Raw genomic sequence first — 18,654 nt, forward strand, 5'->3', positions numbered from 1 at the left:
CTCACCTTCCCCAAATGCTGGGATTATGGTGGAGCCACCATGTCTGCCTATTAGTGTCCTATGTATTTATTTTTTTGAGACAGAGTCTCGCTCTGTTGCCCAGGCTTGAGTGCACAGTCTTGGCTCACTGCAACCTCTACCTCCTGGGTTCAAGTGATTCTTCTATCTCAGCCTCCCAAGTAGCTAGGACTATAGCCGCCTGTCACCACGCCAGACTAATTTTTGTATTTTTAGTAGAGACAGGGCTTCACCATATTGGCCAGGCTGCTCTCGAACTCCTGACCTTGTGATCCACCCACCTCGGCCTCCCAAAGTGCTAGGATTACAGGGATGAGCCACAGTGCCTGGCTGTGTCCTTTTTATGTTTGTTTATTTAGAAATGGAGTTTCGCCCTTGTTGCCCAGGCTGGAGTACGACCTCGGCTCACCACAACCTCTGCCTCCCGGGTTCAAGTGAATCTCCTGCGTCAGCCTCCCAAGTAGCTGGGATTACAGACATGTGCCACCACGCCCAGCTAATTTTGTATCTTTAGTAGAAATGGGGTTTCTCCATGTTGGTCAGGCTGGTCTCAAACTCCCGACCTCAGGTGATCTGCCCTCCTTGGCCTCCCAAAGTGCTGGGATTACAGGCATGAGCCACCGTGCCTGGCCAGTGTCCTTTTTTGAGATGGAATCTCACACTGTCACCCAAGCTGGAGTGCAATGGCACAATCTTGGCTCATTCCAACCTCTGCCTCACAGATTCAAGCAATTCTCTTGCCTTAGCCTCCCAAGTAGCTGGTATTACAGGTGCCTGCCACCATGCCCAGCTAATTTTTTGTATTTTTAGTAGAGATGGAATTTCACTATGTTGGCCAGGCTGGTCTGGAACTCCTGACCTTGTGATCTGCCCGCCTCAGCCTCCCAAAGTGCTAGGATTACAGGCGTGAGCCACTGCGGCTCACAGTGCCCTTTTTAAAGCCACCGCGGCTGGCAGTGTCCTTTTTAAAGGCCCTTAGAAAAAGGGGATGAGGTTAGTCCAGGCTGTGACCCAGTTGCTAATTGGCTTTTCCTTCTTCCTAGTGGTGGCTGTTGGTGGGAAGGAAGGGTGGTCGTAACTAGGAGTATGAAAGTACGGGGGCCGGGTGCGGTGGCTCACGCCTGTAATCCCAGCACTTTGGGAGGCCAAGGCGGGTGGGTCACGAGGTCAAGAGATTGAGACTATCCTGGTCAACATGGTGAAACCCTGTCTCTACTAAAAATACAAAAAAATTAGCTGGGCATGGTGGCGCATGCCTGTAGTCCCAGCTACTCAGGAGGCTGAGGCAGGAGAATTGCTTGAACCCAGGAGGCAGAGGTTGCGGTGAGCCGAGATCACACCACTGCACTCCAGCCTGGGTGACAAGAGCAAAACTCTGTCTCAAAAAAGAAGAAAGAGTACGGGGGCAGATCCCACCCGCCTCCCTCTTACTCTTGACTCCGGACTCTTTTGCCTCCTCTTTTTTCTTTTATGAGACAGAGTCTTGCTCTTGTCGTCCAGGGTGGGGTGCAATGGCGCGATCTCCACTCACTGCAACTGCTGCCTCCCGGGCTCAAGCAATTCTCGGGCCTCAGCCTCCAGAGTAGCTGGGATTACAGGCGAGTGCCACCACATCCGGCTAATTTTTGTATTTTTGGTAGCAGCGGGGTTTCACCATGTTGGCCAGGATGGTTTGAACTCCTGACCTCAGGTGATCCGCCTGCCCCAGCCTCTCAAAGCACTGGGATTATAGGTGTGAGCCACTGCACCTGGCCTGTCTTTTGCCTCCTTTCTAGTCCTAGTCCAGCAGGTGACCTCGGCTACCCATCTCAGTTAGTTGAGGGCTCCCCAGACTTGTGCGTGCCTCAAGCACCAACTCAGAATAACGAGGCTGCGAGTGGCATGCAGTTCAGCCTGGTGGGGTTTGTGCTTGTGTATCCCACAGCGTCCCCTGGCTGACTGTATACTGTGTAAGATAAAAAATATAAAGCATCCAGCATAGTACTTAGCCTGCTGTGGTTGGCATTTAGTGAATGTTAACTTTCCTTCCCTTGATCCCATTCCCTCAACTGACAAGAGGAAGGGGGATGCCATGTATCTTCTTTGAGACTCAGGCACCTGGGATCCCAAGCACAGCAGGAAGATCGAGTCACAAAAAAATAACCTCTTGCTGGGCGCAGTGGCTCCCAACTGTAATCCCAGCACTTTGGGAGGCCAAGGTGAGGGGATCCCTTGAGCCCAGGGGTTTGAAACCAGCCTGGGCAACATGGCAAAACCCAGACTCTACAGAAAACACAAAAATTTTCCTGAATGGTGGCGCATGCCTGTAGTCCCAGCTACTAGGTAGGCTGAGGTGGGAGCATCACTTGAGCCCAGGAGGTCAAGGCTGCAGTGAGCTGAGATTGCACCACAGCACTCTAGCCTGGGCAACAAGGTGAGACTGTCTCAAAAACAAAAACAAAAACCAAACTCCTTAAACTCTAGTAGAATGGAGGCTTGCTGGCTCTTCCCTTAGGATAGCAGTGGCTGTGGGAGGGGGAACAGGAGGGCGGGCAGAGAAGGCTCAGTGAAAAAAACAGCAGGCAGGAAAAACTGCCACTGCAAGCTACCCCCATTGTTTTTCCTCCCCTTCAGATTAATCAGATTTCTTTTTTTCAGCTTGGAAAAAAGGTCTCCCGAGACACACCTCTGCCCTGTTTGTAAATGGGATTCAGGTCTCTTTGATATATAATCTCCAGCACCACTGAGTAAACAGTCCTGTGTCTGCCCTACCTGCAGGCCGCTCCCCAAAGCAGGGCTGGGGACTCTCTGAGGAGGGGCTGGGTGCGGCGCCTCTGCTGTGGGGAGGCAGCTTCATGCTGGGGCAGGGCCACAGGCAGGAAAGTCTTCCCCTACCATGGGGATGTGTCAGACCGTGTTTTGTTGTGTGTCTTCCCGCTCCCTGGGACTGGGTCTGCCCTGGGAAGTCAAGGCTGAGATGGTGATGCCCCTTCCCCATGGAGCCGTGCAGCCAACAGAGAGCAGCTGCTCCGTGTGCTGTGTGGCAGGAGAGGCTGACCGCTGCTGGCTCTGGCTTACCGAGGGCTTGGTTGATTCCATGGTGCTTGGAGAGAGCCATGAGGAATCCATAGAAGGTCAGTCTCTGGACGTTGCTCAGGACCTCTTTGACAAGTGCTGGGGGTGGGCAGCTAAGAAGGAGAGATGCCAGATTCAGAGACTAGCCAGCCTCAGGGCCACCTCTGCATCCACACTTCCAGGCTCACGAGGATACCCACAGCCAAGCCAGGGACCTGCCTTGGGAGCCCCAAGGTCCTGAGGGATCAGGCCTTCACTGTGGTCAGGAGGGACCGGCATGTTCATTAACAGATGCTTTCACCAGCAGGGCAGGAGTGGGGGTAACTCGGGGAAATGTCTACAGAAAACCAAACCTGTTGCTCGGTCCCAAAGGGAACACACAGGGCACATTACCCATCTCTCCGTGTAGGCAAGTTTTATACAAGGAGTGCTCTTTCCTGCTCTCAAATGTTAAGGCCAGTCTGTCACCCAGTAAACTGGTCATCTACACTGGTCTTGCACAAGTGAAAGCAGTCCTTTTGAAGTGAGCTACTCGGGAGCCTTTCAGTCAAAAACTGCTTGGGGGCAAATGGCACGTCTGCATTATGACTGGCAAGGGCCCTACAGGCCCTGGGCTGGGCACAGCATCTCGCAGAGCTCTGTTCCACCGCAGCAGTCTGAGGTCCCTGGGGCAGGGGGCCGCGTGCCCACTCCTCACCTGTACTTGTGCCGGTCACACAGGTTTTCCAGACACTGGCAGAACAGCGACGCCTCCACACCCTCCAGCATGCCAGCCTCGCCCAAGGCAGGTCGCTGGCGGTGCTGCCCGCTGGAGGTGGGCACGATCACTGTGTTGGGATTCTTGCCCGACAGCAGGTCCTGATAGATGGCAGCCACACTGTCCAGGAATTCTGGAACCACGGGGGTGGGGGACAGCTCAGGCAGGGAGGACACATTCTGTCCCTTCTCTGTGTCCTCCCTTCTCTGCCAGCTCAGTCCCACAGCAGCCTCGGGGCTCAGGGCACGGTGTCCTGAGAGCAGAAGTCCTCAAGCTTGTTTGACAGCACATTGATGAGAGACACTAATCTGTGTTTTAGCTCAAATGTCCCATCAGTGCTTCCTGGACCAGGTGAGACCCACCACTGCACTTTCATAGCACCCTAGGCTTTTTTCTGGCACTTAGCCAGGGGGGAGTTTTCTGTGTCATCATTTGTCTAATCTGTCTCCTTGCTAGAATGCACAAAGGCAGGGGTCACGCCTTGTGGGCCTCTCCTGGCCTAGCACTGTGCTTGGCACCTATTACGGCCATAAATATTTTCTGGAGGAGTGAACATGTGTGTGCACCCGCTGGTAAGCCCCATCGTGTGCGGCCACCTGCCTCTCTACCTCAAGAAAGCATGTTGGAATAGCAGTAAGGAACAGAGAAAGCTGCAAGCTGCTGATGAACCAGTCATCTGAAATGGTTTTCACATTTTGTAGTTGAGCCATTGTTAGAACCGCTGACTTATGGCCCAGCTCATCTCTAACACACACTGCTGTGCAGTGTCGGTGATGCCCCCGGCCCAGGGCAGTGGCTGTCCCATCCCTCTGGGAGCGCTGCAAGAAGAGGGCTGGGAAGGCACTGAGGGGAAGATGTTCTCCCAGACATGGCTGCTCCTTCTCTAGGGCCCAGGAGCTTTGGAGAAATGGGAAATGATGGGTGCTGACACCCCAGGCTCCAGCCCCTGCCTGCACAGCCCTTGGGCTGCCATCAAGTAAACAGAATGTGGGGTCCAAGTGAGGCCACAGCCACCAGTTGGCAGGAAGGCCACCTCTAGGCTCGAAGGACAGCCTTCTGTTTACTGGAAGAGCCCATTTCAAACAAGTTTGTTTCTGAACACAGTCAGCAGTTTGTAAACCAGCATTCTATTTGATGTATCTGTGCGTGAGCTGGCGTATGCTTATATTTGTTTGTCTATATTCATTCCATCTGATTCCAGAGAAGACTTAAGGGTGCAGGTGGTGTGAATCGGGGAGCAGGGTGGGAGTGTGACAAAGGACTGGTATGTGCTTTTTTAAAGCTGTGGGGTGGAGGAGAATGTGTACCCAAATGCACGATCGACTGCCAAGGGAGAATTTACTGCCTTGAAGGCAGTAAAACAGCAGCGAGGCTGAGAACCCCGGCTTTGCAGTCAGCCTTCAGGTCTGGTCTCTACCGCTTACGAGCTGCATGACTTTGGCTGCCTACTTCTGTAAGCTTATCTCTGAAAGGACGATCTCTCAAGGTTGTTATCAAGATTAAAGTCAGTGCTGCACCTGGGTCAGTTTTCAGTAAGCAGTGGATGCTGTGGGTGCAGTGCATGTTGTTAATGTCATTATCACTTAAACTGGTTTGTTGTGTTGCTGACTGAGAGCACTGTGGTTTTCAGTGTCTTCAGGAGGCTGAGGAAGTCAGCTCTGCTGACTGAATCTTGTGACCACCACTGAACGCTAGACATCCTGTTAGCGACCTGCAGTGAAGCACACCCCCAAGGGCAGCGGGGAAGAGAAACGTGTGTGCCAGGCACACAGATGGGGAGGGCAGCAGGGCGGGTCAGGGAGACGTGGTCCTATACAGAGCCACATGGAGCCTGGAGCACTCTCACCTGAGTAGTAAAACTGGATCTGGAAGGCAAAAAGGAAATCTGAAAAAGACATCAAGCAGTCCATGGCATCGTCCATGAGCACAATCCTGAAGGGGAAAGACAGAGAATCTGAGAAAATGGGGTGGTGGGGGGGCGGTTTAAGGAGGGGAGGGAGAGGGGGGAGGGAGGAAGGGAAAAGTGAGGGGGGAGAGAGGGCAAGCTGTTCCTGCCCCCCCAACCCCCAGTCTCCCCGGGGCAGCAGGACATTTAGGAGAGGGCTCCCAAAAGCATGCTCCTCCCAGTCACCTCACTGCTCCATCAATTGGACTCTGCCACCGAACTGAACCGACCACACTGTACCCAGAGCAGGCACCCGGTTCAGTCTCAGCGGCACCAGCTAGCGGACAGAGCAAGGGGAGGGGGCAGCGAGGGGAGGGTGCAATTGTAATGCAGCCAAGGTTTCTTTTCATATACTTAAGCAGTAAATCCTTTCATTCTGCCGTGAGGACCGTTTAGTTCAGAATAAATACAGCTGATCAGAAAAGGCAAAAAGAACAGCCAAGGGGTTTAAAGGGTCTTGGCAAGTGGTACTGAGATTTAATAAGCTACCAAAGGGCCAGAACAGCGACAGACACCTCCACCCTGGGACACAGATGGCAGACAAGGGGAGAGAGCAAAGAGCTATTGGGGAATCTGTGCTTGTGAGGGTCAAAACCACACTCAGCTTGTGCGGCCACGGCGGCCCTGCGCCTCCTCGCTGTCCACCTTAACAGGCCGCCCACTCCATGGTTTCCCTGTCTCTAGTCCCTCCCACTGAGGACCTGCCTCACAGGAAGAAAGCTATCTGACTTGGAAAGGGATCAGACCAAGGCCTTGCTCATCCTCTGCTCAGGTCCGGAAAGGAGCCCCTGCCGGGCTCTGCCACATGCCAGGCAGGTACCAATCACTGGCTGGGGTGGAGTTGGCCCCCAGCCTCTTTCTGATCAGGCCCTTTTGGCTTTATCTTCACTGTTTTTTTAAAATTGTTTTCGGCCGGACACAGTGGCTCACGCCTGTAATCCCAGCACTTTTGGAGGCCGAAGCAGGCAGATCATGAGGTCAGGAAGTTGAGCACATTCTGGCTAACACGGTGAAACCCCACCTCTACTAAAAATACAAAAATTAGCCGGGTGTGGTGGTGTGGGCCTGTATTCCCAGCTACTCAGGAGGCTAAGGCAGGAGAATCACTTGAACTCGGGAGGTGGAGGTTGCAGTGAGCCGAGATCACGCCACTGCACTTTAGCCCAGGCAACAGAACAAGACCCTGTCAAAAAAACAAATTTTTTTTTTTGGCTCTCTTTCTTGTATTTTTCTAAATCTCTCTCCACTTCCCTGAGTCAGAGGTTCCCCAGACTGGCAACTGGATCAGCTCCAGAGAAAGCCAGGATGGCTCACTGCTGGGGAGGGGGCTTCAAAGAGACTGTGCTGTGGTGCCACTCCCCTTGCCTGCGAGCTGGCTGAAGAGACAGTGGTTCCTGCCTAGTCTTTATTGTAGTACCATTTCCTGAGTACCCTACCTCATGGCAGGCTGTTAAGGTCTTACATTTTATCTCGCAACAATCCTACAGGTGTGTCTTATTATTTCCATTCTACACGTGAAGAGTCTGAGGCTCAGAGAGGTCAACCTGCCGAAGTCGCGCACACAGCTGGGGCGCCTGCTCAACGCCACAGGCCAGGCACCTTCCAGGAGGCCACACTGCCTCTTTGAAGATACACAGCAGAAACACTAACATTTATCTCCTAGTTTCTGTGGCTAATTTATTTTCTTTCTTGTTACCTACATGTTAGGTACCTCTTGGGGAGAAAGACTGCTGCCTCCATTAACCAGAATTAAATGCTAAAATTCCAGCTGGAAAAAATTCAAGGCTGAGGACGGGAAGAAGCAATGCTGCTGAGGGCCACGAGAGAGTGCTCTGGTCCCTCCATCAGTAGTTCCCGGGCTAAGAGCAGTGCCAAAGGCCAAGTGCTTACCCCACCTCTCATAACTCAAGGAATACCCAGGTGGGCAAAACAGCTGCCTTCCCATCCGGATGGCAGAATCTGTTTTGACATCTGGATTCGGGGAGCAGGGATATGGCAGAGAGTGGGCAGCTAGAGAGGACCAGGGTTAGCAAAGACACCCAACTGCAGAGGAAGAGCAAGCTCTCCCAGGAGGGCCCAGGGAGCGAGGGCCGCCAGCTTCTCAAAGCTTTTCCTTCACAGGCTCAGCAGGGCAGGCAAAACCTCCGCAGGTGAGAAGCCACTGCCTTTCCCTTCTTGTCCTGCTCTCGGGACAGCTGAGAACCCCAATAGTCTAAAGTTAATTACGACAGAACAGCACTGGACTGCGAATATCCCCAGCAGGAAACCACCAGGGAAGCCCAAGCCCTTCCCCACGTTCCCTGGCTTCTCAGTTTATCATCAACCGACGCAGCACTCTCGCTCCTACAGCAGTAACTTCAGGTTTGCATTTCTTTATCTCCACTTGTTTACATTGTGATATAATGAAACACCATAAAAGGCACCCTTTAAAAGTGTACAATTCAGGTTTTTTGGTTTTCGTTTTTGAGACAGAGTCTCACCCCGTCACCCAGGCTGGAGTGCAGTGGTGCGATCTTACTCACGGCAACTTCCATCTGCCAGGTTCAAGTGATTCTCCTGCCTCAGCCTCCTGAGTAGCTGGGACTACAGGTGTGTGCCACCATGCCCAGCTAATTTTTGTATTTTTAGTGAGACAGGGTTTCACCATGTTGGTCAGGCTGGTCTCAAACTCCTGACCTTGTGATCTGCCCACCTTGGCCTCCCAAAGTGCTGGGATTACAGGTGTGAGCCACTGGACCTGGCCACCAGTTTTTTTTTAGTTTATTCACAAAGTAGTGCCACCATCATCACTGTCTAATTGCAGAAATTACCTCCCTTTGCAATTCTCACCAATAGGCCTTCCCCGGAGCCAGGACCTGCCTCCCAGCCTCCGTGGAGGCCTTAATGCTAAGTGCCATGAGCACCTTCTTTCAGCCACAGATGGGACTAGAAGCTGCAAACAGGGCACACCCTTCCAGCCTCAGAACAGATCTGCAGCTTTCTGCTAGGGGCCATCTTGACCTTGAACGTCAGCAGTCCCTTTGGAGACAGGCCATTGTGGGAGAGGGAGCGGACACTGTGGGAGGGTAGGGGTGTCTGTCAGAGCAGGGCAGCCCTGCAGGTGCCTTGTAATATGGGTAGCAATAGAGGTAGGTACCATTTTTTTTTTTTTTTTTTTTTGAGTCTTGCTCTGTTGCCTAGGCCGGAGTGCAGTGGTGCAATCTCAACTCACTGCAACCTCTGCCTCCCAGGTTCAGGTGATTCTCCTGCCTCAGCTTCCCGAGCAGCTGGGATTACAGGTGCCTGCCAGCACGTCTGGCTAATTTTTGTATTTTTAGTAGAGACGGGTTTCACCATGTTGGCCAGGCTGGTCTCGAACTCCTGAGGTCAAGTGATCCACCATAGTGGCAGGTACCTTTCTTGAGTACCCTACCTCATGGCAGAGTATTAAGTCATTTGACTACATTAATTAAATTTTATCCAACAACAGTCCTACAGGTGGGTCTTAATGTTATTTCCATTCTACAGGTGAAGAGTCTGAGGCTCAGAGACTTGGGGGCTGAAACGTATGCCTGGGAGAAGGGAGCAGGGCGCAAGTGAAGGGGAGCAGACAGAGGTGGGGGCTGGCTTTCTGAGGGACATGTGGCTGGATTCCAGCAGCATGTGTATGAAGGACTGAGGGGGCCAGGTGTGGTGGCTCACAGCTGTAATCCCAGCACTTTGGGAGGCTGAGGCGGGTGGCTCACAAGGTCAGGAGTTCAAGACCAGCCTGACCAACACGGTGAAACCCCCGTCTCACTAAAAATACAAGAATTAGCTGGGCGTGGTGGCAGGTGCCTATAATCCCAGCTGCTTGGGAGGCTGAGGCAGGAGAACGGTTTGAATCCGGGAGGTAGAGGTTTCGGTGAGCCGAGATCGCGCCATTGCACTCCAGCCTGGGCAACAAGAGTGAAACTCCATCTCAAAAAAATAAATAAAAAAAAATAAAGGACTGAGGGATTTTTCTCAACTGTAAGCAGTGAGACTGGCTGCCTTTTAAAAAGCCAGCTGGATCTGAGCTTGTGTTAGCAGCAGCACCAGCTATGACTCTCCTCAACCAGAAACCTGGGCCATTCTAGACATCCTGGAAACTCCCCACTCCCCTGCTTGGCGCCAATCAACCAGTCACAAGTCCTGTCAATGCTATTGCTGAAATTTCTCTTGAATCCGTCTACTTCCTTCCATGTCCACAGTGACCAGCCTCCCCGCAGCCTCCAGCCCTCTTTTCTTGATGATGGCAGGACCTCCTACCCAGTTTCCCTGCAGCTGCTCTTGCCTTCTTCTAATTGAGTATCCATGCTGTGGTCAGAATGACTTTCCTAAAATGTGAATGTGACCATTTTACTATTGTGTTGAAAACCCTTCACAGAGGCCGGGTGCAGTGGCTCACACCTGTAATCCCAGCTACTCGAGAGGCTGAGGCTGGAGAATCACTTGAACCTGGGAGGTGGCTGTGTCAGTGAGCCAGGATTGCGCCACTGCACCCCAGTCTGGGTGACAGAGCGAGACTCCGTGTAAAACAAACAAACAAACAAAACCCTTCAGTCTTCCCATAGGACACAGTCCCTGACTTGGATCTGGCCTGTGAGCCTGGCCCATGTGCCCCTGCCTCCCTCGACGACTCCACTGCATTCTGGCCACACTGGTCCTTCCTCATGCCCTCCAGACAAGTCTGCCCCTCTACCCATAATGCTCCCTGCCCTCCATGCCTCCTCCTCACCTACCGATATCTCCGTATTCTTCAGGCTGAAGCCTCCACAGCACCTCTCGGGGGAGATGGAAGAGGACAGCACCTAACCCAGACTAGAATCGGCCCCCGCTATTGGCTTCTGCGGCTCTCAGCAACCTCCTCACACTGTTGTCTTTGTCCTGGGAACATAAGATCCACCAAGTGACACTCTGTCTCCCTGCTTGTGGCTTGACTCTAGCATGGTGCCTGGCACATAGTAGGCAGTCAGTGTCTGTTGAATGAAGAAATGCATGAACAAATGAGTGAGAGAAGCACCGTCCCCTTTTCCTCCTGCCAGGTGACACCTGGAGTAATTTCTTAATCCCTGTCATAAAGATACTTAGTGAGAATCTTTATGGAGAATGCAGGCATTCAGAGGGATTAAGAAACTCAGCGAAGGTTACAGGCTAGGAGCAAAAGAGCTATCATTCAAATACGATTACTTTCAGGTCTGGACGGTCCATTTAAGGGGAGTAAACTAGCATCCCAGAGAAGAGGGTCGGGCTGGTGGAGAGTCTAAAAACCATGATATTGGACAAATTACTGCATTTAAATCCTTTTGCTTAGAAGTGAAGACTAGGGAGGAAGTGAGGGCTGAAACCCAAGTCTCGAAGGGCCGCCTCTGTGGGGGGATTTCACGGGGATCTGGAGTTTGGCTCTAGAGACTTTTTCTAGCTGCGTTGTTCTAGGATTGTGGCTGATTTGTAAAGGAATGAGATGTGTATTGCCAGAAATGTTCAAGCAGAAGCTTGAAGGCTCATACTTCCCAAGGGTGGACAGAACTAACAGCTTCTCGTGTTAGTGCTAAGTCTGGTGTGGGGAGAGTCTGATGTTCAGAGGTCTATGGCTGCAGAAGATTCTGAAGGATTAACCGAAAGGTGTTTTTAATCACAGCATATGCTGTGCTGTCCATCTGCAAACAGATGCTGAGACCCATGAAAGTTCTAGGCACCTGGGACCATCCCCCCGTGGAATCTTTCTAGCTGTGGAATCTCTGCAGAACCGTGGGCAAAGGCAGGCAGGAAGCTCCTGGTCAGTCTTTGCCTTTGCCTGCAACCCTTCTATCCCCATAGACGGCTCCTTCCTCCTGAACGCAAGCTCATCGCCACTCCCAGAGGGCTCAGGAAAGAATCTTCTTGGAGAGGAGGTCATCCCTATGTGCTGTTTTCCAGTTGCTGGCAGTTGGCTCAGCACCCCTTCCTGCCAGAGGCTTTCTGCTAACGTGCCAGCTGCTTCTGACACCTGGGGGGGCCTGGCTGCCCTGCTTTGAAGTGGAGCCAGCAGGGAGCTGCTGCCAGCGAGAGTCTGCATAAATCTATTGGATCATGAGGGGATCCTTGCGGGCCTTGCCTCGGGGCTAGAGGGAGGGACTCGGGGAGAAGAGAGGCACTTGGGTTCAAGCTGCGCTGAGCAGAACCATGTGTGGGGCGGAGCCTAGGACAGGCAACCGGAGTGGCGACAGAGCACTTGGCCGGTCTGAGGGGCTGGCCACGCTCTCCCTCCCCTGCTGACTTCCAGCAGCTGAGATGGGCAGACTGGCTGGGAGTTCTGAGGGTGCCAAGGAAGCAATAGCTTCCAGCCTGAACCTACCGACTTGCCAACTTCCTATTCACCCCTAATGAGGCTCAGTTTCCCTGGTCTAGCGGCACGGGCTGCACCCGTTTTCCTGAAGTTCCGGATTAGCTGACCCCAGGATCAAGTCCCAGTTCCACCACTCACTGGCCAAGTGACCATTTCCCTCTGAACCCCAGTCTCCTCCTCTGTGAAGAGGAAATTATCCTAGTTCCTGTCTCCCAGGATTCTTGTGGAGCATCAGCATGATGGTGTTATATGTGTTAGTTTCTAACAGGCACTCAGAGTAAGTGCTTGGTGTAATCAGTAAGTATGTTCTATCTGCTTTAAAGTGCTGGGAAAGCCCAAAAGGGCAAATAAAAATAGAGCCCAGAGGAAGTGTGTGCTGCCAGCATCCACCAGGCGGAGGTCTCAGGTGGAAGCCAGCCCTCAGCCAGGGCCAGAAAGAAGAGCCACTTTCCATCGACTTCTTTGAGGAGGTCGCATGACCAGCGTCATTCATGGGGTGGCTGAAGTGTGTCCCCAAGGCTGTTTGGGCTCACAGTGCACCTCTGTGGTTTTTGTGTGAATGTCAGGGCCATGAGAGAGACGCAGCGACGACACGATGTCTGGTTACCTTCTCCAGGTGGGAGGACAGAGGCTGCTGTGAAGGTGTCCTGGGACGTTTCCTGAGGGTCGCTCCTCTCGTGGGCTGGGTTGGAGGCACTCATGCTGCACAGGTTGCCTCTAGCCCAGGCCCTTGAAAGTGGCATGGGATGTCCAGGTCATTGCTCTGCCCTGGCTCCAGCCTGCACCTCCCCCAAACCCTACTTGCCCTGAAATGCCTAAGACGCTTGATCCAGAGGGCGTGGGAAACACTGTGATGATAATGATAGTTAATATTCATTAAGGACTTACTCTGTCAACACTACATACCCGTAAGTTCATTTTCTGCTCATATTAATCCTATGAGGTCAGTTCAGCGAGTATCTTTATGGAGAACGCAGACATTCAGAGGAATTAAGAAACCTAACACAGGTGACAAACTAGGAGCGAAAGAGCTGCGATTCAAATACAGGCCTCTCTGACGCTAATCACAGTTCCGAGACCACCTGCAGCCACTTCTGGTGAGAAAGCGTGGGCTCTGCGCGGTCTCGTGACAATGAAGCGTTCCTGCTGCTGCCCCTTCCCTTCTCCCCGCCTGGGTGTTTGTTAGAACTGCCCCAGAAGGCCTGGAAGCTTAGGCTCCGGGTGCTGCTGCTTCCCTGCAGACAGCCTAAAGGCCTCATTACTCTGGAACCTCCCAGGAAGCCTGGCAGCTAGGGGTGAACTGGTCCACAGACCTTAGAATAAAGACCCAATGTGTGGCCTGTAAAGGCCCCTTTCCCTCCCTCTGCCCTCAAATCCCTCAAATCCAGGCCTACTGGCTTCTCTTGGTTCCTCTGGGCCATTACTGGCGAGAGCCTAGCTGCTTCTCCACGCTGCTTACTTTCCCTGACATGCTTTTTGCTCTCACTGCTCTCTACCTAATCCCCCCATCAATTTTGATTTAAAGGAAGTGTTTAAAACCTCAGAAAACTACAGAGAATAATGTAACAAACACCTGTGTCCCCACTAGCAAATTTTATCGGACCATAACGTCTTACTTATCCTTGCTTTAGTTTTTCAAAGCTTTGTAAAATGCAGCATTACAGTTGCCATTTGAGCCACCTGTGCATCCCTCCCTCATCCTATCCTCTACCTTCCTTCCCTGGGAAATCACCATGGTTTACTAAAACTTGAGGGTCTAGTGTTTCTCTGTATGTTTTTTGTTTTTGTTTTTGAGATCGAGTCTCACTCTGTTGCCCAGGCCAGAGTGCAACCTCCTCAAAGTGGCACGATCTTGGCTCACTGCAACCTCTGCCTCCCAGATTCAAGCTATTCTCTTGCCTCAGCTTCCCGAGTAGCTGGGATTACAGGTGCGCGTCACCACGCCCAGCTAATTTTTAGTAGACACCGGGTTTCACCTTGTTGGTCAGGCTCATCTCAAACTCCTGACCCCGTGATACACCCGCCTTGGCCTTCCAACGTGCTGGGATTACAGGTGTGAGCCACAGCACCTGGCTCCTCTGCGTGACTTTATAATGAACTCATGCAAATATCTATGTTCTTAAAACATTATATAGTTTGTTTTGCTTTATTTCAAACTCTATGTGTCATTCTGTAACTCTGACATTTTGAGATTCATCAGGATTGATGCACATCTAGCTGTTCATTTTAGCTGCTGGATAGAATTCCACACCTACGGTACGAATACGTCACACTTTATTCCTTCCTTCAGCAGAGGGACACGCAGATTGTTCCAGTGGTGGCTATTACAGACAATACCACGGGTTTCCTTATTCCCAGAAGGAGCTCTTGAACTTTTAAAATTTGCCTAAATTATTGGAGAGTAATTGTCATAATTTACACTCCTACCCACAGTTTATGAGAGTTCTCACTATTTCACATCTTCACCAATATTTGTATTATGAGACTTTAACATTTTTGCCTATTTGATAGGTATGAAGTGGTATCTCCATTTGACTGGCAGTTTCCTGATTACGGGTGAGTATGGGCATGAAAATATGCCCGAAGTTTTATTACTAGTTAATGTTCTTCTGTGCATTGCCTCTTTATGTCTTTGGACTATTTTTCTACTGAGATCCTTAATCTTTTTCTTACTGATTTGTAGGAATTCTTTTTTTTTTTTGAGATGGAGTTTTGTTTTTGTTGCCCAGGCTGGAGTGTGATGGCGCAGTCTTGGCTCACTGCAACTGCCACCTCCTGGGTTCAAGCAATTTTCCTGCCTCAGCCTCCCAAGTAGCTGGAATTACAGGTGCCACCACCATGCCTGGCTAATTTATTTTTGTATTTTTAGTAGAGATGAGGTTTCACCATATTGGCCAGGCTGGTCTCGAGCTCCTAACCTCAGGTGATCCACCAGGCTCGGCCTCCCGAAGCACTGGGATTACAGGTGTGAGCCACTCTGCCTGGCCAGTTTGTAGGAATTCTTTATAAAAATTTCTTACCTGGGTGTGGTGGTGTGCACCTGTAGTCCCAGCTGCTTGGGAGGCTGAGGCAGAAAATTGCCTGAGCCTGGGAGTTTGAGTCCAGCCCGGGGAACACAGCAAGACTCCATCTTAAAATAAAATAAAATAATTTATGGGAAGTTGAGGCAGGAGGATTGCTTGAGGCCAGGGGTTCAAGACCAGCCTGAGCAAAATAGCAAGATCCCTTCCCTCATCTCTACAAAATAAAAAATTAGCTGGTTTGGTAGCATGTGCCTATGGTCCTAGCTACTCATGAGGCTGAGGTGGGAAGATAACTTGAGCCCAGGAGTTTGAGGCTGTAGTGAGCTATGAATGCACCACTGCGCTCCAGCCTGGGTGACAGAGCAAGACCCCATCTCAAAAAATAATAACAATAACAGTTTTTAAATACTTTTTTTTTTGGCGGGGACAGAGTCTTCCTATATCACCCAGGCTGGAGTGCAATGAATGGCATGATCTCGGCTCACTACAACTTCCGCCTCCCAAGTTCAAGCAATTCTCCTGCCTCAGCCTCCTGGGTAGCTGGGATTACAGGTGTGCACCACCATGCCAGGCTAATTTTTGTATTTTTAGTAGAGATGGGGTTTCATGAGGTTGGTCAGGCTGGTCTCAAACTCCTGATCTTGTGATCCACCCACCTCGGTCTCTCAAAGTGTTGGGATTACAGGCGTCAGCCACCGTGCCTGGCCCACATAGTTTTTATTTTTTATTTACTTATTTTTTGAGATGAAGTTTTGCTCTTGTTGCCCAGGCTGGAGTGCAGCAGCGTGATCTCAGCTTACTGCAACCTCCGCCTCCCTGGTTCAAGCAATTCTCTTGCCTCAGCCTCCCTAGTAGCAGGGATTACAGGCGCACACCACCATACCCTGCTAATTTTTGTATTTTTTGTAGAGACCAGATTTCACCATGTTGGCCAGGCTGGTCTCAAACTCCTGACCTCAAGTGATTCACCTGCCTTGGCCTCCCAAAGTGCTGGGATTATAGGCGTGAGTCACTGCACCCCGCCCCACCACTTTTTGAACCACCCTTTTCCCAATTGTTCTGCATTATTACCATTTTATATGTCAAGTTTTTGTAAGTGTGTGCATGTGTTCTGTCCTGTCCAGTGTGATCCACTTGTCTAATCCTTACTCTAGTACCATACACTCTTAATTATGGTGGCCTTTCATCTTGACGGTTTTGATATCTCCTGGGATAAATTAATCTCTTTCTAATCCTTCAGGTCCTGGATTCGACATCTCTTTCTTGTGTTTTTCTTTTCTTTGAGACAGAATCTTGCCCTTGTTGCCCAGGCTGGCAATGGCATGATCTTGGCTCACTACAACCTCTGCCTCCTGGGTTCAAGCAATTCTCCTGCCTCAGCCTCCCTAGTAGCTGGGATTACAGGCACCTGCCACCACACTCAGCTAATTTTTTTGTATTTTTAGTAGAGACGGGGTTTGGCCTTGTTGGCCAGGCTGGTCTTGAGCTCCTGACCTCGTGATCCACCCACCTCTGCCTCCCAAAGTGCTGGGGTGAGCCACTGTGCCCGGCCTCAACATCTCTTTCTTATGGAAGAAACTTCCATGATCCCCCAGATTAGGTTGGTCCTCCTGTTTCTAGGTTTCTAGAGCACTTAGTTTCATCTGTTTAATGTTTGCTGTTCTATCAGTTTGTAAGTTCCTCCAGGGCTGGGGCAACATCTACCCATCTCAGACCAAAAAAATAAAATAAAAGTATTGCCTGCCATTCTTATTCTAACATTTTAGAACTGGCTGGATTTAAAGGAGTTACATTCCCTTCTCTTTTCTCATTGGAAACACTATTTAACTTCTCCCTCACCAAAGGCCAGCACCCCTAATGAGTATTATATGTTTAATAGAAAAAGCTCTGTTATCATGATTATGTTGTGAATATATATGGTGCTTCAAAACATATAAGCTCCTAAGGAATCTGGTTTTAGACATAACTACTCACCCCCATTCTAGAGAGTTACTTTTCAGATGGTCCCTGTGTCACAAAGCCCCAGTGTAGCCCAATGGCAAAGGACTCAGGCGCTGGAGGCAGACAGCCCTGGATTCAGATCCCATTTCCTTTACTTACTGGCTTGTGACCTGGATCAAGTTATGTAATTGGTCTAAGCCTCAATTTCCTCATTTTATAGTACATATCTGATAGAGTCGTTTTAAGGATTTAATGAGATAATCCACATAAAATACCTGTCATGTGGCCCTCAAAAAATTACCTATTTTCAAAAATTATAACTTACTGAATGGGGAGTGATGTTTCATTCCTATATTCAGTTTTCAGGTGTTTACTGAGTAGTGTCTGGTACCTGCCAGACCTCACGCTATGCCCTGAGGATACAGCTTTCTGCTTTCTTGGTGTCTCTTTCTGCCTCTCCTCTACAAATCCTTCTGCAGATACCTGCCTTATCGCTGCACCCATAATGTCTCCCCATCAGACTATCTTTTCTTTTCCCATTCTTTCATTCATGAAATATATATCATGAAATACATATATATATATATATACACACATATATATTTTTTTTTTGGTCTGAGATGGAGTCTCGTTCTGTCACCCAGGCTGGAGTGCAATGATACAATCTTGGCTCACTGCAACCTCTGCCTCCCGGGTTCAAATGATTCTCCCACCTCAGGCTTCTGAGTAGCTGGGATTACAGGCATACACCACCATGCCCTGCTTTTTTTGTATTTTTAGTAGAGACGGGGTTTCACCGTGTTGACCAGGCTGGTCTTGATCTCCTGACCTCAAGTGATCCGCCCACCCCCGCCTCCGTCTCTGAAAGTGCTGGGATTACAGGTGTGAGCCACCGCACCCGGCCAGAATAAGAATGGCAGGCAATATGGCCAAGTGTGGTGACTGAGGCCTGTAATCTCAGCACTTTGGGAGGCTGAGGTGGTCGGATCATGAGGTCAAGAGATCAAGACCATACTGGCCAACATGGTGAAACCCCATCTCTACTAAAAATACAAAAATTAGCTCGGTGTGGTGGTGCATGCCTGCAGTCCCAGCTACTTGGGAGGCTGAGGGGGGAGAATCGCTTGAACCCAGGAGGCAGAGGTTGCAGTGAGCCAAGATTGCACCACTGTATTCTGGCCTGGCGACAGAGTGAGAGACTCCATCTCAAAAAAAAAAAAAAAGAATGGCAGGCAATACTTTAAATCAGTGGTTCTCATTGTATGTTTCCCAGACTATCAGCATCACTGGGGAACTTTAGAAATACTAATTTTTGAGCCTGCCCTAAACCTAGTGAACTCTGGGGCTGTGGTCCGGCCATGTGTGGTTTAACAAGCTCTGCAGGTGATTCTGATGCATGCTCAAGTCTGAGAACCAGTGCTTTAAATCTTCACCCTTGGAGCAGAGCTTCCCAACCCTGTGTCACTTGGGCCTCAAATGACTTACAGGTGTGATGGTCCCCTTGGCCCAGCTGAAAGGAGGCCAGAGCCTGCAGGCCAATCACAAGCAGTCTTGTCTTTACTGGACATTTTTGTTATATATTATTTTC

General features: G+C 50.6%; 1 protein-coding gene across 6 annotated transcripts in view; it reads right to left on the reverse strand.

Moving 5' to 3' along the window:
* Window positions 1-18,654, reverse strand: part of CSTPP1 (centriolar satellite-associated tubulin polyglutamylase complex regulator 1) — a 216,443-nt gene that overhangs the window by 2,392 nt on the left and 195,397 nt on the right. For all 6 annotated transcript variants that reach the window (XM_012452501.2, XM_012452502.2, XM_012452500.2 and 3 more), the window contains 3 exons: window positions 5,676-5,761; window positions 3,770-3,962; window positions 3,076-3,185 (listed from right to left, as the gene is read on the reverse strand). In XM_012452501.2, coding sequence (XP_012307924.2) covers window positions 3,076-3,185; window positions 3,770-3,962; window positions 5,676-5,761 — 389 coding nt within the window. The remainder of the gene's footprint in view (window positions 1-3,075; window positions 3,186-3,769; window positions 3,963-5,675; window positions 5,762-18,654) is intronic.

This window comes from Aotus nancymaae, unplaced genomic scaffold (genome assembly GCF_030222135.1).
Source record: "Aotus nancymaae isolate 86718 unplaced genomic scaffold, 86718_ANA_hifiasm-v0.15.2.pri h1tg000059l, whole genome shotgun sequence".
Classification (NCBI taxonomy): Eukaryota; Metazoa; Chordata; class Mammalia; order Primates; family Aotidae; genus Aotus; species Aotus nancymaae.